General features: G+C 38.2%; 1 protein-coding gene across 1 annotated transcript; it reads right to left on the minus strand.

The window, feature by feature from the left end:
• Positions 1-7319: 7319 nt before the first annotated feature.
• On the minus strand, positions 7320-27310 carry LOC116286429 (ATP-dependent RNA helicase DHX8-like). Its single transcript, XM_089039531.1, has 26 exons — positions 27039-27310; positions 26651-26736; positions 26345-26414; positions 25926-26029; positions 25736-25780; positions 25513-25559; positions 24707-24787; positions 24080-24154; positions 23417-23606; positions 22795-22893; positions 22141-22251; positions 21741-21835; positions 21050-21152; positions 20661-20748; positions 19900-19997; positions 19097-19244; positions 18018-18208; positions 16575-17190; positions 15176-15333; positions 14528-14668; positions 13822-14034; positions 12747-12956; positions 12475-12671; positions 11942-12170; positions 11182-11300; positions 7320-8303 (listed from the first exon to the last, which is right to left on the minus strand). The coding sequence occupies exons 1-26, from the start codon at positions 27130-27132 to the stop codon at positions 8252-8254; spliced, it is 3660 nt and encodes a 1219-aa protein (XP_088895657.1). The 5' UTR covers positions 27133-27310; the 3' UTR covers positions 7320-8251.
• Between the last annotated feature and the right edge of the window lie 164 nt (positions 27311-27474).

Genomic DNA, 27474 nt, shown 5'->3' on the forward strand with positions numbered 1-27474 from the left:
ATCATCGAAAGTTACTTTGACTTTGAGGTTGATTTCCCAGGATGCAGATGCTGTAGTTTTGCAACAGAAATATTCTTTTACCCTTTGCTTTCAGGTAGGTAGAAAACAATAAGAAAGAGACTGGAAAAAGTATAAGGAACGGAAGAACGAAGAATGAAGGAAATATAAATCGAAAAGCGTTAGAAATACAAAAGAAAGAGCAGAGCTAAAAGAAATGCAAAGTAATTCCAGACAATTTAATGATGTAAACTTGAGAAACAGGACGCCATGTTTGGTGTCAGCTTACCTGATTTACTACAAGGAACCTTTGTATTGTGAATTGTTTTTTTTTTTCTGCAGAAAATATCTGAACATTCATTAAGGTATGTTTAAAAGATATAAAAGCCTAATAACTTTTTTCAAAGAAAAATGTTTTTTGTTTACGAGGATTCGTAGGTTCCTAAACATAAACGAAGAAAGAAGACGTGGGGTGGGACGCGGTACTTCGGCAGACATCTTGTTATATTTTCACACGTTCTATCTACGGTCCTTTTCCACAAATGACACAAAACAATAACAAAGTGTAACTAAAACGTTATTTTGGTATAAAAAATGATTATTTTCTATATTTGAAAGTAGATTTTTATTTCAGGCAAAATTCGCGAAATTCCTGTAAACATATATAGCATTCGTTGATACTTGATTCTTTGACCAAAGGCCGATGTTTGTGTTACTTATGACACGTCACTTGTACCACCTTTTGCTTTTCCCATCGATAAAATCAGTTGTTATCTGCACCTTACACAATACTTTGTTGAGACATATTTCTGTAAGTATATAATTTCGTCTCGTTTAGGGCAATTAAAGTTAGGCGACAACAACACGAATGGTTATCGCACTCCAGCGACACAAATATTTTTCATCAATAATCACAGCACGCAATGCCTGTAATCGAGTCCAATTAAAATAAATGAAAAAAATATATTTTCCCGCATTTTTGGGCAATATTTCTCCTATGAAACTCATTGACTGATGTTTCTATTGACGTATGTATTTTCTTAATCATTGTAACTAAAGAAAGAATGATCAAAGGAATCACACGCCTATATGCGCAAGAATCTATCGACCAAAATAAATCTCATTTTTAGATCTCCCATTGTCAACCTTTTTGAAACTGGTGCACACACTGAATGATGTTTATATTTGACAAGCACCCTCTTGTTGTTTTTATTTTCTTTTCAGATGTGTTTAAGTCCGAGGTACTTAAGCTGTCTACAAATTTTGATGGACTGTAATTGACCTTGAAGTTGCAAAACATTATTAGAGAGTTTTAGATTTACGTTTACGGCAAACGTGAAACGTCAGTTGACCGTTAAAAAAATATTTTAAATATCTTAAAAAGAATCGCAAAAGAAGTCCAAGTACTAGAAAAACAAAAGAATATTTGTTTTTGGTGAGAAGGTTTGTAAAAGGTAAAGTAAAGTACAGGAAAACGATGAAAACGTGGTCACGTTTGCCGTTTGCGGGGAGAAAAAAAGTCAATCTAAAACTCTCTATTATATTCGCCTGTAGCGGACTTTCTTTTTCGACATATAAAAAAGATTCTTCCACGGCTTAGCTAGAGAAGAATATGTATCGTATTTTATAACCACCAAGACCCAAAACTAAAATTTCTGGACTCGGTGTTGAAATACGAGTTGAGTTTCTTCTTGGTTCTTGTTGATTCTCTCACGCCTTTCATCAACGGCTTTTGTCCGGGTTCTCCGGTTTTCCTCCCTTAATACCTACACACGAGTAAACTTGTTCATGTACAGCATAAATAATCGGAGGGCTCTTTCTTTATAATGTAACAGAACTTCTGCACGATAAAGTTTTAGATTTAAGTATTTTCTTCCCGCAAACGACAAACAAGAACACGTTTTGATCATCGTTTCCTCGTATTTAGTTTTACCTTTTTCTAACCTTTTCACCAAAGACAATTTTTTCAAATCATTTTGTTCATCAATAAGATTTTTTCGTTTGCTTACTAATTGAAGGATGTTTTACGTGTCAACTGACGCTTCACGCTTGCCGTAAACTAGAAGGCTGATCTAAAACTCTTCGACTCAACGAACCACGAAACCCTGACACACTAGACACTGGACAATTAAAGTTTACGATCATTATGTTCAAATTAAACTTTTAACAAGAAATTATATTAAGCGACAGTACGATAATTGAATGCAGAGAGCTTTAAGTGTTAGCATTTATAAAAAGGATTAACTTAGAGTGGCTTCATTAAAAGCCTGGCAATGAACTTAAGCAAAACTGAACAGTTATTCTTCCTCACGCACCATTTGTTGTACTCTCACATCTCTCTAGTAGACGAAATGTTTTTGTTGAAGTGAAGTGTTTCGTTTATCAGAGTTTTACACATTAAAGGTGTGTGGATATTGATAAAGGATGGGAAGCGATAGCGATTTTGAGCGGTTTGCTAGCTAAGAAAACACGCGATAAAATTGCTGCACGCAAACTTTCCTGTGGGTATCGTACAAGACACCTAACTTTTACCTCAGCCTTGGATGGTCCCTAATTCTAATAGCACGCATGGCCGAGTTTCTTAACAAACTTAACATTCCTTATAGAATGGATTCCTTTATACAGGTATTTTAAATAGGTTGCCGCAAGAACCGATGATCAGTAAATGGTCTCAAGTCCTTTCGGTAATTTATGTGGATAATTTAAAAAAGTAAACCAAATTCAAACATTTTTGAGCCAAAATCTATCTGTTGCATTATCTACTGAATTATTTTCCTGATCTGTTCTTTCTCTTCATGCTTGATTTACATGAAATTCTTTCATGAAACAGCTTTATACAGTTTTTGATAATCTTTGTTTTTATGCTTTCAGTTTATGAGACCAGCCAAGAAGCAATCTACCTTGCCTCTTTTCCAACCTCGATTCAGTCTAGTATATAAAAATCTACATTCATCAATGAAATACTGAGTGAATTTTCTTTCTCTAGTAAACATTTGATTACTAAGGTGTTCACAGTACAGACAAATGCGAGGTGAATCAGACTAGATTCTTTTCACTAGAATTGTGGAGGTTATTACTGGAATGCGCTGCAGCTTTCAAAACTAACAATAAACTCCCGTGATTTGACATTAAAACCAAGGTCTTGTGCTCTGAAGTAGACTAGATTCTTGTCTAATTTTACGCACTTGTGTAAGTGGTTGTTATTGGCACTGTCGCTTGGTCAAACTGAAACCATTGACATTTTAATAGGTCCCTTGTAAACATCAAGATTTTGTGCACTGATCAAACTAGATAAATTCTCAAAAGCTTTCCCTTCGTTTACTATTCATAATTTAGTGTGTTTTTTTTGCATTTAGCTAAGGATGTCCTCAGCATTTTACGATTTAGTTTTACGACGTTTCAATCGAATCCTTAGGCCGTTTAACTGGTTTGTTCTACTTCAAGTGTGGCGAGTACTCCTTTAGTCTTCACAGACATGAAGAAGACCAACTCTCAAGAAGACGACCTAAGGTCGTTGAAACTTTTTAAGACTAAATCTGCGAAAATTGCTGAGGACATCCTTGCGCTAAATACAAAACCACTAATAAACTACATCTTGATCGTTGCCTACTTTTACACACTTAACTAAAAGGTTACTGCACTGTCGCTTGGTCAATATTAAGCCCGTTTAAATAATCTGGATGTTTACAAGTGGGCCCCTTGTAAACATCCAGATTATTCAAACGGTCTACACTAATGTCTATTTTTGTTTCACTTTGTATCAAGATATTTCTAGAATAGCAAATTTCAGTGGAACTGAAAAACTATGCCATTCTAGATTCTTTTCAATACATTTCCACTCAGTTATTAAGGTATTATTAGCATGTATTATCAGCACTACCATTTCATCATTAACTGAAGTCAATGAAGTAGTAGTGCCCTCGGGCGGTAAACATCCAGATTTTCGTGCACTGATTCATTGACTCTGCCGATGCATTTTCCCCCGAGTTGGTTCCCTTACAACCTAATTTGTTAGTTTTATTGGATTAGAATTATCTTACACTAGGAAACCGGAAAATAGTTTTGTTTTCAAAGTTTGATTAAAAACAAAAATGCACGCATTATTATAATAAAATAAAAAAAGTACCCCTTTCTATCTTTTTTAATCTTTATTTCTAATTTTTCTAATTTTGCCTTTTTTTGTATATTTTTTTGTCAAATATGACAATAAAGTTGTTTTACTCCTGTTTCCCACCAGTTTCATTTGATCTAAGGCAATAGCTTCCATCTTGATTTCTTTCTTAATGTCTTTTCAGAGAAATTAGGTATTTTGCCATAATAAGCCTCTATTTTCCCCATAAAATTTGCGCCGTTTTATGATTTTTCTATTCTCTCTCTGTGCACTCGTGCGCGTCCTTTATACTATCTAATAAGCCTAGATATTGCCTGTCTTGTTTTCTAAGCCAAATTTAATCAAAATTTTAAGGACAGATATCGAGGATGATACGATAACAAAGGAGCAGGCTAAAAGGTAATGTGTGCATTCCATCAGCTTCCACACAAGGACAGGAAGACGAACGTTTCCCTAGGCTATATTCAATCTAAAAGGGAACATTCTGATAGACATTCATGATCTATGGCTACCTTTACAATGTCCACTTGACATCAACGTCTTGATATTTCGAAACATAAAGGCTACAACGTTCATGTTGCGACGTCCTTAAAATGGTCATCACCGATGATGAACAGATTGAAGCCCCGAAATAAACTCTTTCCTCTACATTTGTAATAAAAGAGAAACTTTTATTAGTGAAAGTACAGTAATTGTAAGCGTTTTTCGTCTAGTAATCATTTTTATTACCGTAATGCGTTTCCGCGTTTCCCAATGTCAATAAACTGTTCGACCTTTGGAAGGTTTTTTTTTTGAAAGGAGATATTAAAAACTCCCGAGGAATTGATAATCGTTTTAAAATCTTGTGAAAATAGAAAATCTAATTGGAACTCGATGAGGAATGGTTAAGCAACAAGCACATTCAGTATAATGTTATCAGATGCTAGTTATCATACTGTTCAGTTAATGTGAATCAAGACTGACGCCGCGCGAAACGACCATGTCTAGAAGATGCCTTTTAACCTTGGCTATGTCAAACGATCCTTGAAACTGCGCTTTAAAGAACCAATAATGTAAAAATTGTGGTTTATAATCTGGTGTTTTTGTAACCGAATACTGGCGTCCTGTGAAATTAATCGCCAGAAGGTATACAACTTTTATCTTCTAAGAAACGGAAGCGGAAAATAGCATGTTTTGTCCGCCCGTTCGCTTAAATCATTCGCAGATAAGGATCTCCCGTGTGATGATTATTTCAATTCGCTAAACTTTGCATATTCAAGACCTGTGATTGCATAACCTTTGAGAGATCTATTTGATCGTATTTGACACAAAGACTCATGATGAGTTGGCTTGACTAATTGTAGTGTTTGGTGACCCCTCGTTATAGATGGCAACTTGTTCAGAACAACACATGTCGAGTGTCATCAATGATAACCGACATACTAAACATTCCAAGGATATAATACACTTGTAACAGCGAAGATATCGTTGTTTCAATAGGTTTATGTGGTCATTCGGTCTTACATCGCTAATTGGTCGATTCTTGTCTAGCGAGTGAATGGACCACACAAATTCTGATAACCTGCAGACATATCAAGGGAAAATAGAGTGCTAAGGTCAGGAACGAGACATATTGTAGAGATTTACTTACCGCGTTACATAACGGACCATGAAAGGGCATTAATGACTCATGTTCTGTCATTGTAACGTTATATCTCAACGCTGCGAATGTTAGATGTTTTGTCAGTCAGTCGTCCGTCTATATTGGGTCTCGATGACAGAAGGGTGAACCGTACACGATAACTGGGTAAAATGATAAATTGGACAATCTTTCTTTGAGTATAAATTTTAATCTCCAACGATATAATCAATATTGAATTTGATTTTAATTTTCAAGTTGTTTTTCTTTCCGTGAGGAGAGGAAAACCCGGCCAAATGCCTGGAGCAAGATAAACTTGTAAAGAGCTTTACTCACGTTTGGCAAAACAGGAACCCGATCAACGCCACCCATGTTTTTTTCGCTTCCTACCCTAAGGCGATATTCATTCCCGCGCAACTGAATCACAGTATGATAAAGTTCGTAACCTAACGATCCTCACCCCAGACATCTGTCAGAATTAGGTTTTTTTTTTCTTTTTTGCCCATCGACCGAGTATGATCGATGTAAGTTTGATTAGACTGAGCCAAAGATTATCTGCCCATGCAGAAGTCAAACCGTCTTTCCAACCTTATTCTTGACCTCATATAGGTATTAGGTACCTGCGGCGACTTCTACTCTGTTTTCAATTAAATGGAACGTGAAAGAAACTTTATGGGAACATAAAACAGTACAAACTGAATAAAACATTGAAAGATTGGACGTCTGTGTACTTGTTGAAAATAGCATCATAAAAAGGTAAACACGTGTGAAGGCACTTTGCCAAGCACGGTGAACGTTTGTGGTCAAGGGTATGCGCTACTTAGATGAATTATCAGAAGACAATCTATCGATTACTGAAGTTTTGTGCATGATTTTTGTGCACCTGGATAAGGATACGCTTGCGCGCAAATCAATAAAGAGGGCTACGAGCCAAGAAAAACAAGTGTCTTGTACATTAATGGGTAATGATATATTATCAGATGAAACAGGTTCTTTGGGGGAATATCGCAAGGTTTCAATGCAAAACGAGGCGGGACAAATCAAATGAAAATATTTCTGGATATTGTCCAAAAATATCAGATATCTAATCGACACAAATGTTTGAATAGAGAAGACCAAACGACGCATGCGTGAAGAATTTCGACCAATCAAGTGAGAGCACGTAATAAAGCAAACAAGTGCCGTAAATATTATTGGTCAAATGTTATCGGTCTCTCGGGTTATCGAGGCAAATGTTTTGACCAACGTGTTTGCACGGAACGCGAATAATTGTTGAGGCTAGACTTTACATCAGGGTCTCACAGGGTTACAAGAAATTGGTATGAATAAAACCTATGAGGTTCAAAGCATTTATGGTGACGTTATAGCGTAGTCTTTGGCGTACAAAAACGTAGCATATTATCGAGTCACGTGGGGTTTAGTCATCTAGAGAAGTAGAAACGATGAATGACTCGTATTAAGATTACGCGCCAACTGCCTTGTCACGTACTGCCCTACTGTCCAGTGGCCAAGTTCAACACAATTTCGCAAGGACATTCTGAGACATTATTTGACACTGATCGCCTTTTATGAAACTAGTGATCCCAAACGATCTTAGCCTGAACGCTTTTAATGCCACGACTGATCCATTCCTCAGCTAATCATAACATTTATTTCCACAGGTTACTAATTAGTCTGGGTATCTCTCCGTACCTGACGGCTGCGTAATCGCCATCCTGACATACCCTTAGTGCCATATATATCCATCCATCTCAACTTTGGCACCCAAGGGCATCAAACACATCCCCTGCGCGTTCCACAAACCAACTTATGCAATCATCACTTTTCATTTTAGAAGTGGACTTATAGCGATTTCGGGGGAAATTAGAATTGAAAAGTAAACTATAAAATGTGGCCTCAAAAGGATGACCTTCATTAGAGGTAATTGGATACTATATCGGCAAAGTCAACTATCTTCAGCTCACCAGGCGGTATAGCGCGTTGCCGGCTTTGTTGAATACTGGATCACTGCCAACATCATTACAGACACATGTTGGTGTAATGCATTACTACAACACGTGTAAGGCTTCAGATCCTCCCCTCCACGACGACGACATAAAATGGTCTCGGAGTTACCGTGTATAATATAATATATACTAGAGACTAAACGCACGTGAAACGACTTGGAAACAACGATAAACCGTCTAAGATATTTTGCGTTAAAGCACGCAACCAAATAAACAGATTTTCCTTAAGTCGCATTTAGTGTGTCTAATGTCATTAAGCAATTATGAGAATACTTCAAAGTACAATCTGTGAATACCTTGAAGATATAATACAGTGCGGTGTGCGGGACACATTAGAGATAATAGGATCTAGATATATAAAACAAAAGCAATAGAAATGAACCATTTATGTACAGTATTGATTTGTTAGGTGTGTTTTAGCGTCAAGGTACAGTTAGGGCGGGATGGGAGTCCAGTTCATAAGCAACCATCGAAAAAAAGATACTGATTACTGATTTTTTGATTGATGCCGGTCCAGTGTTATCTTCTTCTAAAGGCACGTGATATTCTCCATGCATTTGGTTCTTCGTACCTGAATAAACGACACAAAGAATAACACAGATAAGAAAACAATGAGATAAACTCATTAGAGACACTATTAGTGGAACAATTATTGTCCTTCTGATTCTCCGGTATGATAGGCGTCGCTTCCTTCTCCTGTTAACACATACACCCTCTTTACCACTGGTTTAACACACGAGCCTCACCTAACTCGAACGTTTACGAGACTGACACGTGTCAATCATCTGTCAATCAAGATTAAGGGCTATCTTATTACACATGATTTTGCTGTTCACTGATTGGTTAAAACGTGGGAAATACTTCAGGTAAACAAGTTAGACTATAACAGGTCACAAAGTTGAGATATTTTCAAATCAGCTTCAAATCTCTCGCGTCTGTGTTCAAAAAGCGCGCATTTATAAAACAGAAAATCCTACAAATAATTTGATTCATTTCTTGGATCTGTAGTTGAGAAATAAAAGCTGTTAAAATGACGAGTTAGCTTAAGTTCGCGTCATTTAAAACCCTTCTTTAATAAATAGGTAAAGCCCATATCGCATATGCACTCGCATATGCACTCCATTTGGAGCCATAATCAATATAAACGTTTTACATTATTGACCTGCCAGGTTAGCACATGTTGCTAGTAACATAACGACATAAACATAAGGCAGTCTTCACGGCTCTTGTTCTTTTTGAATCATATAGACAACATATACAAGTATACAAGATATATATATAAAAGTATATATATATTGAACTAAGACGTAGAGAGCTGGTAGCGCAGTAATGATGGTTGAGCATCCTGATGTTGAAGTAGTAGGATATGTCAATGAGAATAGTACTTCAATTGTGAGGAACAGAGAAAGGGCCTTGTTATAAAGCAAAGTAGCTTTCCCCAACATATCAAATTGAAAAAATTGAGCAACATTTACTAAAAGGAAATGCGTACGAATCTGTTGCCAAAACACATGAAATGAGACAGCATTCACACTCAAGGAGGAAGGACCTCTTTTTTCGCCACGTTCTGTACACATGTTTTGCACCAACACCCGGTTTGTTCAATGCGCACCATAGCACATTCAAAGTACGACGCCGCGGCGCCAGCTAACAGATCAATTAAGGTCAGCGCAGTAAGCGGGGTAATTAACAGAGAATTCAAACAAAAATATTCTATTCCATTAAGATATTCCATTAACAGAAATAAAATATGTCAAATGCTATCAATTAATAAAACGTGTCTTAAAGTCTCTGTTTGAAACCCATTAATCTGGGCTATATATGTCCAGGGCAAGTGTATATCGGTGTCATGTTTGCATGAGCTTGGAGTTTGGTATAATCTGGAAAAGTTATTTCAGCTGGGCACCATTGGCCTCGTCTTATAAGTCAATATCGATGATAAAAATACGAGCACAATCTGCTCAAACAGCAACCTTGGAAATAATTGATCGCATTTGACCTGTTATCTTCCAAGCGGTTTGTTCATATGCTATTTTCTATGAATTTAAGATGTCCACACAAAAACCAACAAAAAAACAACAACAAAAAACAAAAAACAAAGCAAACAAAACAAAACAAAACCGAACAAAACAAAACAAAACAAACAAAACAAAAAACAAACAAAACAAAACAAAACAAAAAAAAACAAACAAAAAAACAAAACAAAAAACAAATAAAACAAAACAAACAAAACCGAACAAAACAAAACAAACAAAACAAAAAACAAACAAAACAAAAAGAAGCAAAAAAAAAAAAAACAAAAACAAAAACAAAAAAAAACAAAACAAAAAACAAAACAAAACCGAACAAAGCAAAACAAAACAAACAAAACAAAACCGAACAAAGCAAAACAAAACAAACAAAACAAAAAACAAACAAAACAAAAAACAAATAAAACAAAACAAACAAAACAAAACCGAACAAAGCAAAACAAAACAAACAAAACAAAAAACAAACAAAACAAAACGAAACAAAAAAACAAAAACAAAACAAAACAAAACAAAAAAAAAAAAAAAAAGAAAAAAAGAATACACACAATATCTATATTTATTCAGTATTCTTACACAAGTAAATATAATAAATCCGGCCGTTTACTGGTCACTATTTACGTCTTATGCTGTTATATTCACCTACGCGCACGCTCGTTTGTCGATGTGTGCCGCTGTCAGAGATAAATAAAATTTTGATAAAAACAAAACCAAACACTTTCTCCGTTATATAATTAAAATTATCTTGTGTTAAATATTTGTGGTACATATTTCCCGATATTCACTGAGCCTGAGACGAACAATTGTTGAATATTATTTATAACTGTTTTCATTGCTAAGTACAGATCCAGACAGAAGTCGGCGAATCCATCAGCAATAGACATAGAAATAATTTGTTCCCACGTATCTCTCTTCTCACGGTTCTCATGTACAAGTACATTTACGTACTCTAACGTAGTCTATTGCCGATCCATTCACCGGGTGCGAGTTTTGTCTCGATCAGCGCACAGCAATGAAAACAGTGGAAATATACTGACAATATACCGACTTTAGGTCAAAGAAAAACATTCGATATAAGGCAACGCCCTTTGAAATAAAACCTTTAATAAATGGTCTGTTTTCTTTTTGATTTTTTTTCTACACCAGAGAAGGATAAAACTCAGTAGGCAAAGCTCAACGTGAAAGCTCAAAACTCATCTTGTTTTATCGGTTTGGAATAAACCCTTTAAATGGTCCTTTTTTTAGAAATTTTATTCTAGATCAAAGAAGGACGACTGGCAGCGGTGAACGTGAAAGCTTTAGCTTCTTTTATCAATGCGCAGGTTGACTACATAAGGCAACGCCCTTTGAGCACAACATATTATAATTTATTAAATTATAATTTAATAATAATTCAATTATATATATTCATGAATGACTTACCTATTATACAGTGGTTCGAGCCTCTCGTGTCTCTTTCGTTTACTTAGTTTGGTAGGATCGCCTACTTTGAAGAAAGATGGAGCGAATTCAACTAGCCATTTTGGGTCGATAGTTGTGACCTAAAAGAACGGCGAAAACAAGTTTAATACATTAAATATATTCTGCAACACCAAGAAACCATACCTAGTATATAAAATCCATAATGCAATACCAAGAAACCTGACCAAGAATACAATACATCCTGCAACACCAAGAAACCTGACCAAGAATACAACACATCCTGCAACACCAAGAATACAATACATCCTGCAACACCAAGAAACCTGACCAAAAATACAATACATCCTACAACACCAAGAAACCTGACCAAGAATACAATACATTTTGCAGCACCCATACATCTTGCAGCACCATACATCCTGCAACACCAAGAAACCTGACCAAGAATACCAAACATATCATAGGAGGCGGCATGGTCAAGTGGTGCCGGGTTCGAGTCCCGCTGAGGCCACTAGCTGGAACTGAATTTAAACTAATCAGAGATCAGGACAAATACAGTCGACCATGGTTGTAAAATAGCCAACTGGTTTACCTTCTTGCCAGTTTGGATTCTTAAAAAACACTATATTACTTCATTTCTTTATGTTGTGTCACCGATTAGTGTATTATTACGCTAAAGTATGCTGACACTTTAATAAAATTTATTATTATTATTGCATCCTGCAACACCAAGAATGGTCTTGGATACAGTCGTACAAACCTCTCTCATATATTCCTTTGTGGTCAAGACCAACTCATGATAAATAACCCATTCTGGTTGTCTGTTAAATAAAGCACTGGATGGATGGATATACACTACTTGGTTATCCACCACAGTTCTGTAGCCTTCCTGAGGATCTTTCCTCGCTGCATTACGGAAAAACCCACTTGTTAGTGACTTCTGTACACGAGCTGTGTTCTTGCCGCACGATACAACATCTAACTTGTGCCTGAAACGATTATTTTATATAATTATAAAATAAAATATTATAAAATCTGGAGAAAGAAAGGAACGAAGGAACAAAGAAAGAAAGGAAGTAATAAAGGAAAGAATCAACGAATGGAGGAAGAAAGGAACGATGGAACGAAGGAACAAAGAAAGAAAGGAAGGAATAAAGGAAGGAATCAACGAATGGAGGAAGAAAGGAAGGAAGGAACAAAGAAAGAAAGGAAGGAATAAAGGAACGAATCAACGAATGGAGGAAGAAAGGAACGAAGAAAGAAAGGAAGGACGGACATATCATCATCATTTACCTGTCCATTAGACCCAACATCTGTTTCCTAATATCTTGAGCTCTTCTCAGTGATCTAGCTTGGACAAAGTTTTCAAAGCACCAGGCGTTCGAGAATTTGTTGTTCTTCCAGGAGTTGTACACAGCTAATAATGTAAGATGATCGCCTTCAGGCTGATGGAACTTGGCTTTCTTCTGGTCAGCCATGGCTTGTTTGTCCTGCATTGATAAAGAAAATAAGCTCACACACATTTCATATCGCAAGATGTCCTTTCCTCTTAAGGGTATCCTTACCTTGGGTCTGTAGAAGACATTCTGCACTGACAGCATAGAGACGATAGTCAAGACTTCATCACTGCAACCCAGATGGGCTGACTGGATCAAAGTCTTTGATAAGGGAGGATCGAGTGGAAACTCGGCCATTCGACGACCCAATCGAGTCAAGAGACCCTCGTCATCCAGGGCGCTGAGGGAATGTAGTTGTTCCATAGCAGAAACCATTGTCTACAGAATACAATATCTATATTAGTATATAAGACTATCAATAGAGGCTTTGCTCCATCACGTGATGGCAGCCATGACAGGAGGCAGGAACGATTGAATCTATTCTAATGTGATTTATACAAGAAGGAATTCATTTTCGCAGGGGAGAACAACTCTGTTATTGTACCTCCTGTCATGGCTGCCATGTGATGGTGCAAAGCCTTTTTATAGCCATTGTCTCTAACAATGTTAACAGAAATAGCAACAGCAGCAAATACGATTAATAAACAGACAGCTAGCAGCTAAAATAACAACATGCAGAAAGAACGAAAACAACAGCAACGACAACAATGGCATTGACTTCAGAAATAACAACCAAACAATAAGAAAAACTTTTTATCTGCTTTTCAAGAAACAGGGTTTCTACAGGGTTTACCGTCTGTAGCTTTCTCGGCTATTCGTTAGATTCAGGCGGCTTCCCCAGCATTGGAAAGGCAATCAAAGCAATATGTCTGTCTACAGAATTAGAAGAGCTGCCAAATTTTTTCTCTGCTTTTGAAAGCAATACCCCATTGGGGAACGTTCATTTTTCACGGAGAGGGATTTTGTGAGTTGTAAGTAAAATAATGTATCACCCTTTCCCATCCTGAATTTTTTTACGTGTCCTCCAATTAAAACAGGATAATTAAAAAAAATTCTATTTAGTTAATTATTTTTGGGGTAGCCTCTCCTTAAATGTCATATTTCTTTGGCCCCCTAAATCCCGCCAGCCCCTCATGCCCGTAAAAAAACAAACAAACAACGGTCCCTTATATAGCGGAAAAATAAGCAACAACAATATCCTCGCTGATCTAACATACTGATCTAACATACAAGTTTACTATACCTCTAATGGCGGTGGATCCATGAAGTCAAAAGCAATCAAATCATTGACTCCCATAGCCTTAAGAGACAAGATCGTACTAGCCAGGTTAGTGCGCTGGATCTCAGGTACAGCTGTAGGTAACATCTCGTCTCGGTAAGCTCTCTCTGTGTACAAACGATAGCATTTACCAGGGCCTGTGCGACCGGCTCGCCCTGATCTCTGTTTACCTTGTGCCTGTGGCAAATAAACAATAAATTAATAGTTAATATCATTCTAATAATTAAATTCGATTAATGTTTATGACAAGGCATCAAGGTGATTACGAAATCTTACGACCGTCTGTCCGTTTAACGAAGGGTGTCCGTTGAATAGAGGTTTGTCTTACAGTAAATATGGGAAGGAAATCTCGCGACGGTGCAACGATCTGTCCGTTTAATGAAGGGTGTCCGTTGAATAGAGGTTTGTCTTACAATAGATATGGGAAGGAAATCTCGCGACCGTGCAACTAGCTGTTCGTTTAATGAAGGGTGTCCGATGAATAGAGGTTTGTCTTACAATAGATATGGGAAGGAAATCTCGCGACCATGCAAAGAGCTGTCCGTATAATGAAGGGCGTCCTCTAGTAGAAGTGTCACTGTATATGTGGCACGCAGGTATGCGCAGCTGACCAATATAGATTGCGCATTATTGATTATTATTAATGATTATTATTACAGTAATAACAAACCTGTGAGATGGGTGTGACCACCAGAGCATCGATACCAGACTTGGAGTTATAAACTTTCTGCTTTACAAACCCCGGGTCCACCACATAGTATATACCATCGATGGTTAACGATGTCTCAGCGATATTAGTAGCGATGACACACTATACATAATCAAAGCACATATTAATCCAATGTTTTGAAGTCCAGATTTTGCGAAAATTCCCGATAACTTAGGAAAACACTCCTTTAAATTCCCATTTTTTTTGTTATTTTGGTAGTAAAGTTGAAATGTTAAAGATAACAGAAAATCCCTTCGCCACTATATAGTTCACTCTATGGCATAATTCTCCCGTGGATTTGTCGACGAAATGTTGTGCCAATAAATAACAACACGTAAGCTCCCAAACTCCAAGACTCTCGCTACGTAACTGAACTGAGTGGTATTGATGGGATGGTCGTTATAGACACCTTGCATGTGACGCCAAAACAGCTCGATCTTGAGGGCAAAACAAAAGGAATTCCAATCCCCTGAGAATTGGAACCTATTGTTTTGTCCCCCAAATTGAGCTGTATTCCGACGTGCTGCAAGGGGTCTATTGTCCAACTATAGGACTCTCTTAACGCAACTGAGTGGTATTGATGGTGAAGGTTGTTATTGTCTAACATACCTTTCTACTTCCAGGCGGTGCTGGATCAAATATCCTGGTCTGCATTTCACTTGGTAATGCACTATATACCGGTAAAATAATCAGCTCGGGGACATCAGGGCCTAATGATTTACATCGCTCGTACAAAATCTCGCAAGCAGTATCGATCTCTTCTTGACCTGCAATAAAAACACATACATGAAACTTTTTCAGGACTAAGTTCGTTAAATAAATTGAAATTGAAATAATTGACCTGATAAATAAAAGTGGTCCAATAACTAACCCTTGAGGAACACCAAGGCACACACACAAACATATATAGAAGAGTATGGTTGACCTGATGAAAAAGTGGTCCAAGTACTAATCTCTGAGGAACACCAGGGCACAAAACGTATATATAACAAACTATATCGTAATTGTACAACGTACAACTATGTTAACGCGACATGCTGTTATCAGATCATGTGATAAAACACGGAAAACACAAAGGGAAACTTTCCTCAAAATTGACTTGACATATCACAGGCAGCCCAAACAAGGTTCCTGTGTATGGTTTATAAGGGAATGTATGGGAGTTATGATAAAGTTACGAAAATAAAATGTTTCACTCAACAATTTGCCTCAAAACTTGCTGCAGTCGTTGCTTTTACTTTGTTCAGTCTTCTGGCGAAGTTTCAGCGCGATTTGAGGCCGTTTAGTGGGTTTTTTCAAAATCCGCTCTTCTCTACCTAAATAATTATTTAAAGTGCACATGAACCCTTCGACAATACTTTCAGTACTGATTCTACACGAAGTAAATAGTTGAATGGTAAAATATTTCTTGATTTGAGTGATGCGTTTCTAAGTTATGAAGGTTTATACTTCCAATATGCTAATGAGTGTGACGTCTATTAAGGCTTAATCAAATATACAAAATCGAACTGGTTCATAGAAACAGTATTTAAAAAGCATCATTATTTTACTCATGGTTTACATGAAAGCTATTTACAATTTTTATTTTCAAAATGGCCAGCATTTAGTATTACTAGTTACAACAAAAACACTCAAATACCTTACCTGACGTCATCATCATTAACATATTGGAAGTATAAACCTTCATAACTTAAAGACGCATCACTCAAATCAAGAAATATTTTACCAATCAACTATTTACTTTATGCAGAATCAGTACTGAAAGTATTGTCGAAGGGTTCATGTGCACTTTAAAAAAAGCAACGACTGCAACAAGTTTTGAAGCAAATTGTTTAGTAAAACCAGGTAAAACCAACGGATAGTGATAGTTTGAAAGGTATTTCAAACCCAAAACCTTTAGTAATTTCGGATGCCATTTTCGAAATCAGCGACCGTTGCAACATAAGATAAGCCGGACTTCATTTAAGTTGAGTGTCCCTTCAATTTAAAAAGTGGTCCCAATACTAACCTGTGAGGAATACCAGAATATCTCCTGGTGGTTCAGTAAGATGAATCTGCATGACGGTAATGAGAGCAGCATCAAGGTAATCAGATTCCGCTTCTTTAGTATACAGAACCTCCACCGGGAATGTTCGACCCGGGATGGTAAAGATTGGCGCCTCAAAGAAATATGTTGAGAATTTAACAGCATCGAGAGTAGCAGAAGTGACAATCAGCTTCAGATCTGGTCTCTTATTGACAGCTTTTTTCATTAAGCCGAAGAGGACATCAGTATAAATGGTCCGTTCGTGGGCTTCGTCTAACATTATAACTGAATACTGGTTGAGCTCGGAATCAATCAAACACTCTCTCAGTAGCATACCATCTGTCATGTACTTAATCTTTGTCTCAGGGCTTGTGCAGTCCTCAAAACGGATGGTGTAACCAACCTCTTGTCCTAAACGACATCCAAACTCCTCAGACACACGCTTGGCGACAGACATGGCAGCCACACGTCTTGGTTGGGTGCAGGCTAGTTTCCCTGAGGACAGGAATCCATGTTCTGCTATGTACTGTGTAATCTGGGTTGTCTTGCCACTGCCTGTCTCACCGATAACCACTAGAACTTGGTTGGAATGAATAGCCTACGGGAAAAGAAGCGGAGATTTATTAAGAATAAAGGTAAAAAATCACTTGTTTATCCATGCCTATTGTATGAAAATGGCAAATGAAAGGTGATGGTGATGATGATAATGATGATGGTGATAATGATACATAATCTGTGATGTTGGAGTTGATGATACATGGTGATGATGATGATGATGATGATACATAGTCCATGATGTTGGTCGAGTTGATGATACATGGTGATGATGATGATGATATACAGTCTATGATGTTGGTCGAGTTGATGATACATGGTGATGATGATGATAATACATAGTCTATGATGTCGGTCGAGTTGATGATACATGGTGATGATGATGATGATGATGATACATAGTCCATGATGTTGGTCGAGTTGATGATACATGGTGATGATGATGATGATGATACAGTCTATGATGTTGGTCGAGTTGATGATACATGGTGATGATGATGATGATGATACAGTCTATGATGTTGGTCGAGTTGATGATACATGGTGATGATGATGATGATGATACAGTCTATGATGTCGGTCGAGTTGATGATACATGGTGATGATGATGATGATGATGATACATAGTCTATGATGTTGGAGTCGATGAAACATGGTGGTGATAGTGTTGGTGATAATGTGGTAGTTATGATGATGGTGATATAATGATGATATAATGCGTGAAGGTACTGCGGATGAATATGAATACGATCATTAGTCAAGATTATTATGATGCTGCTGCTGCTAATGACGATGATGCTAATGATAGTGACCATGTTAATGATGATGTTCATAACTATGATAATAGTCATGATATGTTAATAACCGTACCTTGACCAGTTCATCTTTCAATTTATAAATAGGAAGCCCTTGTCTCTGCTCCAATATGGTTAGTGAGGTTCTTTTACCAAACGACGCTTTATTGCCTCCAAAGCTTGCCTTTTTCCATTCAGGCAGGTCTTGATTTGCAGCTAGACTGATACCTCTCACGTCCTGTGCGAAATATGGTCGATCTTCACTGCCTGTGGATGTAAGAACAAGATATGAATTGATAAATTCTGTTTGTCTTCGAGCATACATTCCTCGAAAAATAAAAAACCCCAAGAAACAAAAACAAAAAAAAAAAAAAAAAAAAAAAAAAAAAAAAAGAAAAAAAAGAAAAGAAAAAGCAGAACATAAAAAAAGCAAAAACAAAACAAAAACAAGAAACAAAACGAGCAAAACAAAAACAAAGAAAGAAATAAAAGAAAAAAATAATTCATTTTATCATCCCGTATCTGCCCGGGCGCGCGCTCTTAAAAAACGTTCGGGAAAATGGCGTGAGCAGCGCCGTATGAATCCGTACGGCCCTGCTCGGATCCGCGCGCTTTCTCTTTTGTAGCTTTTATTTAACTATTTCTTTCTTTTTTTTATTTTATGATTTTTCTTTTTGCGAGGGTCATATGATAAAATGCTTATTGACTGAGTTAGGTCGGGCCGTACGGGAAAATATTTGGTTTTCGGTCATTTGTAAGGACCTCGCTGCGCGCGGTCCGTACGGCATCACCTCGAGCCAAATACTTTCCCGTACGGCCCTCCCACTCAGTCAATAAGTACATAGTATTCCGAGAAGCACATCACACCTTGGAAAATAATTATTTGGTGGGCCACTAAAAAGAATATGATAAATGGTCTATCCAAACCATGCTACAAACTATCGGATCTGGTAAACAATAAAGCGTACCAGGGGCGTAGCGTCAAGGGGCTTAACGAGGTCTTAGTAACGGGAGAGCAATGTACTATTTCCCCGCCATATCTACAGGTTAAGTTCTTTTTTTTGGGGGGGGGGGGGGGGGGGGGGGGGCGCCTCCTTGCTACGCCAATGAACTGTAGTATATGTTTCACCCATACCATACATGATTACTACTTACTATCAGGAAGTGGATCAACCCAAAGCTTCCCAAGATCCTTTGGTACACTGTCAGCCTGGGCTTCTCGTTGTGCTTGTTTTAGTTCTCGTCTTTCTTTTGCTAAAGCACTTTGTGTCATTGCTGCACGCTGGAGGGATCCGTCTGGATTCTACAACCAAACAAATCATTTAACAGGCCTATTTCAATATCAACTTGTAATACAAGCTCTATTCGTCGCCTGTGTTCACGTCTTGAAAAAGACATTGACCTTGAAGACTACAGAGCATGTGAGAGAAACAATGTTCTTATCGCCTAATGCTGCATCAGATGTGCAAAACGTTTCCATTCAAAAAAATCTTATGCACCGTTTGCATAACAAGTCGGAAATACGAAACAAAACGTTCAATTCGCCTCGCTAGGTTTAGCCCCGTTCTGTGCAGCCGAATTCCTTATCAGTCTACTTGAATCCCTCAATTCATGTTGACTAAGTCAAGGGAGGGCTGGGGTTACATTGTTAATGTGCCACCTCGCACCAATGTGACACAAGTTTGATTTTCGGTCTCAGTGTCATATGTGAGTAGAGTTTCCTGTTGTTTCTCTACTGTGCTTAGAGGGTTTTTCTTCAGGTTTTCCGATTTTGTTCTCTCAGCAAAAATCAACTTTTAAATTCAAATATCATGGAGCGTGGGCCACAGGTTTGCTAGTCACAGGGTATATAAGTGCTACCTTCGTAAAACAATACTAACAAGGGAGGGGAAGAGCGAGAGGGCAAGGGGGAGGGGAGACAAATCATTCGTCTAACTCAAGACAAAACATCTGTTTACCTTGACGATCTTTACAGGACTCATGCTAACGCTAAGCTTGGTCTGACCACGTAAGAATGCTGGTTCTTCGTCAACCATTTCGATCTCAACATCTTCATCTAAAGCACAAGACAAAAAGTAAGAGTGGGTATATAGAACCATTAACAACAAGAGATACAAGACGCCCACATTCTGCACTTAGAGCAGGTAAAATTAGAGCATTCTGATAAGCTAAACAGTACTTTTGTATGTCATAATTGGTTCAGATTGGTCCAGTGTAGATTTCGTTAAACAAAAACAGCAGTGTGAAATTGTTCAATCAAAGCGTATGAGATTCCTGTTCATCCATTCAGAATGATCAATAAATGCGTGTCGCTGTCACAGTCATGTCAAAAAAACCTACCCTAACATATCATAGAGCGGTTTTCATGTGAATGTGAAAAGCTTATGGCACAAACACAAGGCATACGCAAGGCCAATACATTTTTACTATTCATTCAATCAAATGCCTAAAACACGGCACGAACACGGCATGGACACACAAACATTGCGCCAATTCTAAAAACATGACGGCAACAAGACGCTTACAGCACTGTGCTTTTCACAGCCATGCGAAAACTGATCTATCACGTGGGGGAATAAATATGAATGAAAGCGCTGTGATTGGTTAACAAACAATGTCATTTCATGATCACAAAGTCACGTGACTTGTCACTATACCCCCCCCCCCCCCAAACGGTATGAATCATTATTAGACACGATGGATGTATCTAACTTCATACCTGATCCTTCCTCTTCTTTAGGGAGAACCCCAGTTTCTTCATCGAAGTCTGGATAATCAGATTTATCAAGCACTCCTGCAGCAATAAGCTAAGAAACAGCCAAAATGAATATTATGAGCCATTGGAACTACCTACACACAAGGGCAGATCCAGCCAAAATTTTAGGGGGGGGGGGGGGGGCTAATTGAGTTTCTTCCATCAACACAACGGAAAACAATAAAAAAAAGGCATTTAATTCTTCAGTTTTGTTTTGTTTTTTTTTCTGCTGAAGGGGGGCTTCAGTCCCACTTTGCCCCCCTGGATCTGCCCTTGACACATACAACTCTTCTAATATAGGGAGAGAACACAAGGCACGTGTCAAGGTAATCAAGATTTGAAATAATATGTACCTGTTTGATTTCCCATTTCTCAGGTGATGTTATTCTCTGAACTTTTCGCTTCATTTTTGAGTCTTCATTCTCGTATGCTGGCATCACAGGGATCCCAGCAGGCCTGTTATCAAAGATGCATCGTTTGAGTAAAACGGATGGATGGATGGATGGGTGGGTGGATGGGTGGGTGTGTGGATGAATGGATGGACGAATGGGCAGGCGGGTGGATGGATGGGTGGATGGATGGATGGGTGGAGGGATGGATAGATGGGACAATGGATGGATGAATGAATGGATGGGCGGGTGGGTGGATGGATGGGTGGGCGGGCGGGCAGATGGGTGGATGGATGGATGGATGGATGGATGGAGGGATGGATGGATGGGTGGAGGGATGGAGGGATGGATAGATGGGACGATGGATGGATGAATGAATGGATGGGTGGGTGGGTGGATGGATGGGTGGGCGGGTGGGCAGATGGGTGGAGGGATGGGTGGAGGGATGGATGGATGGATGGATGGATGGATGGATGGGTGGAGGGATGGAGGGATGGATAGATGGGACGATGGATGGATGAATGAATGGATGGGCGGGTGGGTGGATGGATGGGTGGGCGGGCGGGCAGATGGGTGGAGGGATGGATGGATGGATGGATGGATGGATGGATGGATGGATGGATGGATGGATGGATGGACGGTGAGTAGCATTCACCTGTCAGGGTTACGAGACATCTCTGTGACTTCTCCACCTATGTTGTGCCTGACCCTAGTTGGGTTCAAGTCTTCTCCAGTATCCTGGTCTACATCCTGTAAGTCAAGAACAAAAGAGTTACATTACATCTCAAGACTGACACATGCTTCTTAACCAGAGATTTTGCTCAATTTTCATAGACTCTGAAAAAGATATTGCCTTTCAAAAGGTTCATGAAATTTATTGTTGCCTATTGGAACAACCTCTGGGTTGATCTCTGTCAGGGCACTGCTAACTCAAAGATTGAAAAACTGAAACAACCTCTGGGCTCTGCAAACCTTTTGCAGATAGATTTGGGCCAATTCACACTTGTGTAAGTACATGATGGAACACTACAGTAACAGTGACATTAGCCCCTTACCTTCATACTAAGACTAATCTTGTTACCAGCCATTGACAGGACTTTGACTTTAACATGCATTCCTCTGTGAACCACATCGGATACATTGGCAACTCTGCCCTCACGACGAAGCTGAAAACAAGAACCATTGAATATTTTTATTAGGAATAGGAAAATTGATCCTCATCCACACCAACACTCAGGGTATTAAAATGACTGAAGAGAAGGTAATGCCTTTGGATTACATCTGCAGATAGTTAGACTTTCAAGTCTTCTCAGACAATGACTTAAAACCATAAGCCCCATCTGCCTTCACTATACAGGGGAGGATACAGGATTTTGTTCAGGGGGGGTGAGCACTCAGACAATGTTAACCCAAGGAGGGGTGCACCCCTTAGAATCAAAGGCAAAAAAAAAAAAAGGTTATCTTCGAAGTAGGAGCACAAAGTGTAACCAGCCAGGGAGGGGTGTGCACCCCCTGCACCCCTCCCCTGGATCCGCCCCTGCTATATAACCCTGCATAAGGCAGAAGTAAACGACCATCTGAAGACACTTGTGATTACCATATCCAGTGTCAGTGTTACAGTGTAACAATACAGGACCCACAGTAATTGGCCATGCTGTTTTGGTTTCCCTGTCATCACAGGAAAAAAACAAAATAAATAAGTTACGCACCTGAGAAACATGAACCAGACCTTCATGTCTGCCTCGCAAGCCTTCCAACTGAACAAAACATCCAAATGCCATAAGACTTGTCACCTTTCCACCATATATCTGTAGAGAAAAGTTAATAAAAGTTAAATGTGATACTACAGGTCAGTATGCAAATGATCCTATAGTGTTCCAAGGGGTCAGGGAAAGGGGGGGCGGGGTGTACTGAACAAATGCACTTAATACATGTATGCAATATGTCTCAATCCAGGTACAGGATAATTTGTAAAAGGATATTGCCCCAGGATTTTTCTAACAGGGGGTTGCATGGTCCTTTGCCTAGAAGTATCTTTGCAGATTCTGTGAGTTTGACATTTTATATCTAAATTTTGAGAATAAACGAAATTATCACCACGAAGATTAAAAGCCCCCCAACACTACTTTATTCTTAAAACTTATTAAGATTTTCAGCCACTGATGTACATACAGATTTATTTTGATGGTTAGTTGAGAAAAAAAATATTCTGCATTGGCTGTAGTAAGTTGTGATTCTCCTATCGTTTGGTAATTCTGAGATGACAGGTTCATAATAGCAGGCAGCTCTCTAGCTCTCTCTCAGCGCAATAGAAAATTGGAGCAGATTTACCTGACTGACGACAGGAGTTGCTGGAGGGGCCTGGTCTGTGTGTGATGTACCATGTCGACTGCTTTTACCATCCCTTCCTCTGTCCCTGTTTCTGTTCTTATCTTTGTCCCTTGATCGATCTCTGTCTGATCGTCTGCCATATCTGTCATCCCTGTCTCTGCTTCTTTCGCTGCTTCTAGATCTTCTTCTCCTACCATGATAAAACATGAGTATTTAAGCAAATATATAAAACTTGTGCGTATGTCTCTGTATGTACTGTGATATAGGATGCAAAGCTGCAGAGCAAGAAAGAAGCAAGTTTGGGAAGATGAGGTACTGTAAGCCAATATAATATTATTACTTTTATAAAATGTTTTTCAACCATTTTGCACAAGGGTGTGTATGTCCTCTGACCAGTGCACATTATATCTCAAATATTTGAGGTATAAATTGTCAAATCAATGTGTCATGATAGGAAGTAACTGACTGATAGAGAGGCAGCTTGGTAGAAAGAAGTTCCCTATGCAGACTTCTCAGGGTCATAGCAATGTGTGGTGACCCTAAAAATGTCTGCATGAGAGACTAGAAATCAACACAATACAAACAAGGTGCATTCTTGGTACCATGTAAACTGATGGAAGTCCAGCTATTCTAACTCGTAATTATTGATAAAGAGCATCTTACCTCTCATCTCTTCCTCTATCCCTTCTCCTATCTCTTCCAGGACTTCTTGACCTTGACCTTGACCTACGTCTATCCCTAAAACATGCAGATAATGGGTCAAGTTCTAGTTTCCCTGCTAGCAGAGCCTATTTTCCTTTTGTTTTGGTTGAGAGAGAAAAATAGGCTCTGCCAATGTAGGACGTAATTTCTGTCGCACATGCATGGCGTAACCTAGCAACGCTGTCATGATTTTGACAGCCGCTCTCGTCAAACAATGTTTGGTGCCATGGTGTGTTACATTTGCTCATGTGCACTACATGTAATGGGTTTTAAAACTGGTTTTGTTCGTTCATGATCATGGACGGTGGTGTATCAAAGGAAACGCTCTACATCAGCAGAGTCTCCTTCCTCCCTGCCTGAAAGAAGGGAGAGAAAGAGAAGAGAGACTCTGCTAGCAGGGAAAGTTCTAGTTAAATATAATTGTGGATCGGCCTAAGGTTTTTTGCAACAATGTGGTGTATAAGTAAGAATCATCTAAGTGAAATTCAACTGGAATCCAAGGTAAGAATATGTGATTGATCAATGAATAAATAACCTCCTTTACGTTGGGAATGCTCCCATCAGAATGGTCTAAGTATTTGAACTTACTTTCTGTCTTGTCTTGATTCTCTTTCTCTACTCCTACTCCTACTTCTGTTCCTGTAGCTTTTAGAGTCTCTGTCTGGTTCACTGTGACAAAAACAATATTCTTTTTATTGGATCTTAAGAACATCTTGTTTATCCCCTGACCAAGATGAATTATCTTCCCCAATACCCGTACAATATTCCATGAAGAAAGAATCTTATAAGAAGATTAAATCCATTAAAATAATGATCACTCTTCCCTTTTCTTGGAAATTCCGTACCTTTCCTTTGTGGGAGATATGAAGGTCTTATGTATTCCCCCCCTCCACTCCCCCAGACATACACACACTCCATGGGGGAGCAATACTTTGTGGGCGCCATCTGATTACAGCACATCACATGAGTAGAAAACTCCTACCCCTCCCTTATCCCTTGGAAGTTGTAACTACCTAAATAGGAACATTATACAGTCTTTATAATCTTTCTTGATAATAGACCCCTTTCGAATTCCAAATTACCGCTGTGTTTCTTGATTACAGACTCATTTGCACAGGGTTAGCCTCGAGTTTGTGCAGAATATTCACGTGTTCCAGTCAAGGTCCATCGAGTTTCAAAATGTTTGTATTGTTGAAGTTGTGCATTCTTTACTTTTCTGTTGGTATTTGTGAATATTTAAACACTGATACGAGACTAACCCTGTGCAAATGAGTCTGTAATCAAGGAACACAGCGGTAATTTGGAACTCGAAACTGGTCTATTCCAGGGAATCATGGAGTGGGGTATTACTTTTTTTCTTGTAGCATATTTTTTATAATAAACACTGTAAGTACCTTGATTTTAAACTTGATGCTTTTGCCTTTGGTATAAGTGCTTCAAGCTACAATAGCGAATCACAGAATAATCAAATCAGATGCAACATCTAACCTTTCACTACATTTAAGCCATAAAGCTGCTAAAATGACATTTCCATCAGCTAAGAATAAGAATCTACATAAGCAAAGTTTTAGAGCTGTATCTAGGCAGACATCAGCAGTGATCGATCAATCTCCTTACCTCATCTAGAGCAGCACTTGCAACCTTCTCATCTTCTTCTGTCGTCTGAAAAAAGATCGATTAAAATCAGCATTTCTATTAAAGGAGGGAGATCTACAGTGTATGAGGGAAATAAGCCCACTTGATTTGAATTTTTCTATCAAGGCCTTAATAAGGGAGATATTCATGTGTTCATAATGTGTGCATTTACCTCTGGTTTAATATCCTTATCAGGAATAGACAAACCAGGAAATAACTTTTTTCTTTCTTTCTGGGCTGGGTTAAGATTAGAGTCATCATTCTCACTTGATGGGCCTGAAAAATCAATCATTATACATATATTCAATAAAACAAATAATCAACCAATTGAATCAATTATTAGTCAGTGAGTGAGTGAGTGAGTGAGTGGGTGGGTGAGTGAGTCAGTTTGTCAGTAAGTCAGTCAAATTACTGTCAAGAATCATCCTCTATTGATGGTTTTCATGTCGGCCATGTTGGAGGACTTTAACAAAAGAATTGTCAATGAATTCTTTTGTTATATCCTCCAACATGGCCGCCGTGTCTTTTGTTATTTAATTCTCTTGGGAATGGTTGAAAACCATCAATAAACAAAGTTTATTTATCTATTACCTGGTTTTGATTGTGGTGCTTTTGGTTTCATCTTTTCTATCAGTCTTAGAAGATTAGCAGCAAATGAATCCTATGGGAATCAGTTTACCAAAATATATCAGTTATAGCTAGAATATACAAATTAAGGAAAAACAAAAAACCAATCTATATTCTTGTCTCCAATTGGCTGATATTGCCTAATTGTCAACAATGTGTGTCTCATGCAAAATGAATTTAAGCAACCATGATGAGAAAGCATCATAATGAATGATCGTCAAGGTTACCTTGGTTGGCAACCATTCACAAGAAAAGAATAATATCACTTACAGGGAACTCTGCTCCATTTTCAGCCAAATTCTTCTTGAATTCATCAATATCAGAGCTCTTCTCTCCAAGCATGATGATGAATTCAGCTACAGGCAAAATGACAAAGGAAATTATAGTTTAGATAAAAAAATACTCAGTGAATTATGATGCTGCATTCTTGATAACTGTTACATGTACCTTCATCTTCATCCCTATATTCAAACCCATGAGGCATGCTGATAAAGTTAAATAAAGTACTGTAGACAGTCAACGTTGGACGAGCTTACTTGAGTTCAACACACTATTCAGTGCAACTTGGTAGTTTAAGTTTCTATGATTCAAGATTTTTCAACCAAAAAAAACTTACGATCCACGGCACCAGATATTCAATGGCAAATAAATCACTCACCTAATACTTTATCGTTAATACCAAGATGGTTATCCAGCTCAGTACATATTTTTGACACGAGAGAAAGCTGTTCCAGTTGTTCCAAGTCCTCCATTTTGTTTGTCTCTAAAACAATTCTTGGCTCAAAAAGAACAAAAAATCCCCAGGCGTTCTAAATATCTTTATAACGTGTTCTTAGAATAATGATTAAGAAATGATAAATATTAAAGTGTTAAAATGTGTTAAAAAAGAGAGATTAGTGAGAAACGTGCTTCTATCAAAACGTAGTTTGTATGTTGTGAATACCACAGGAAGCCCAAGCCGTTTTCAAAGAGAAAACCACAGGGAGCCTAAACTTTTTGTCCTATCGAATCATTAGAAAAATAAGAAAACATACTAGTATAAAGAAAAAGAGTCTAAATCTTTTTTATGTTGTTACATAGCATTATGACATTAA

The sequence above is a fragment of the Actinia tenebrosa genome, unplaced genomic scaffold, assembly GCF_029948245.1.
Source record: "Actinia tenebrosa isolate PJP-AT-01 unplaced genomic scaffold, QUT_ActTen_1.0 PGA_scaffold6__47_contigs__length_16458017, whole genome shotgun sequence".
Taxonomy (NCBI): Eukaryota; Metazoa; Cnidaria; class Anthozoa; order Actiniaria; family Actiniidae; genus Actinia; species Actinia tenebrosa.

Bases quoted from the DNA above. Each gene is read 5' to 3' on its own strand.
- LOC116286429 (XM_089039531.1), bottom strand. From the start codon at position 27,132: ATGGAGGACTTGGAACAACTGGAACAGCTTTCTCTCGTGTCAAAAATA. The intron at 23,607-24,079 runs GTAAGATGCTCT...TTATCATGGTAG, and splicing joins GATAGAGGAAGAGATGAGAG to GAGAAGAAGATCTAGAAGCA. The intron at 12,957-13,821 runs GTATAGTAAACT...TGTATTCTGTAG, and splicing joins TGGATCCACCGCCATTAGAG to ACAATGGTTTCTGCTATGGA.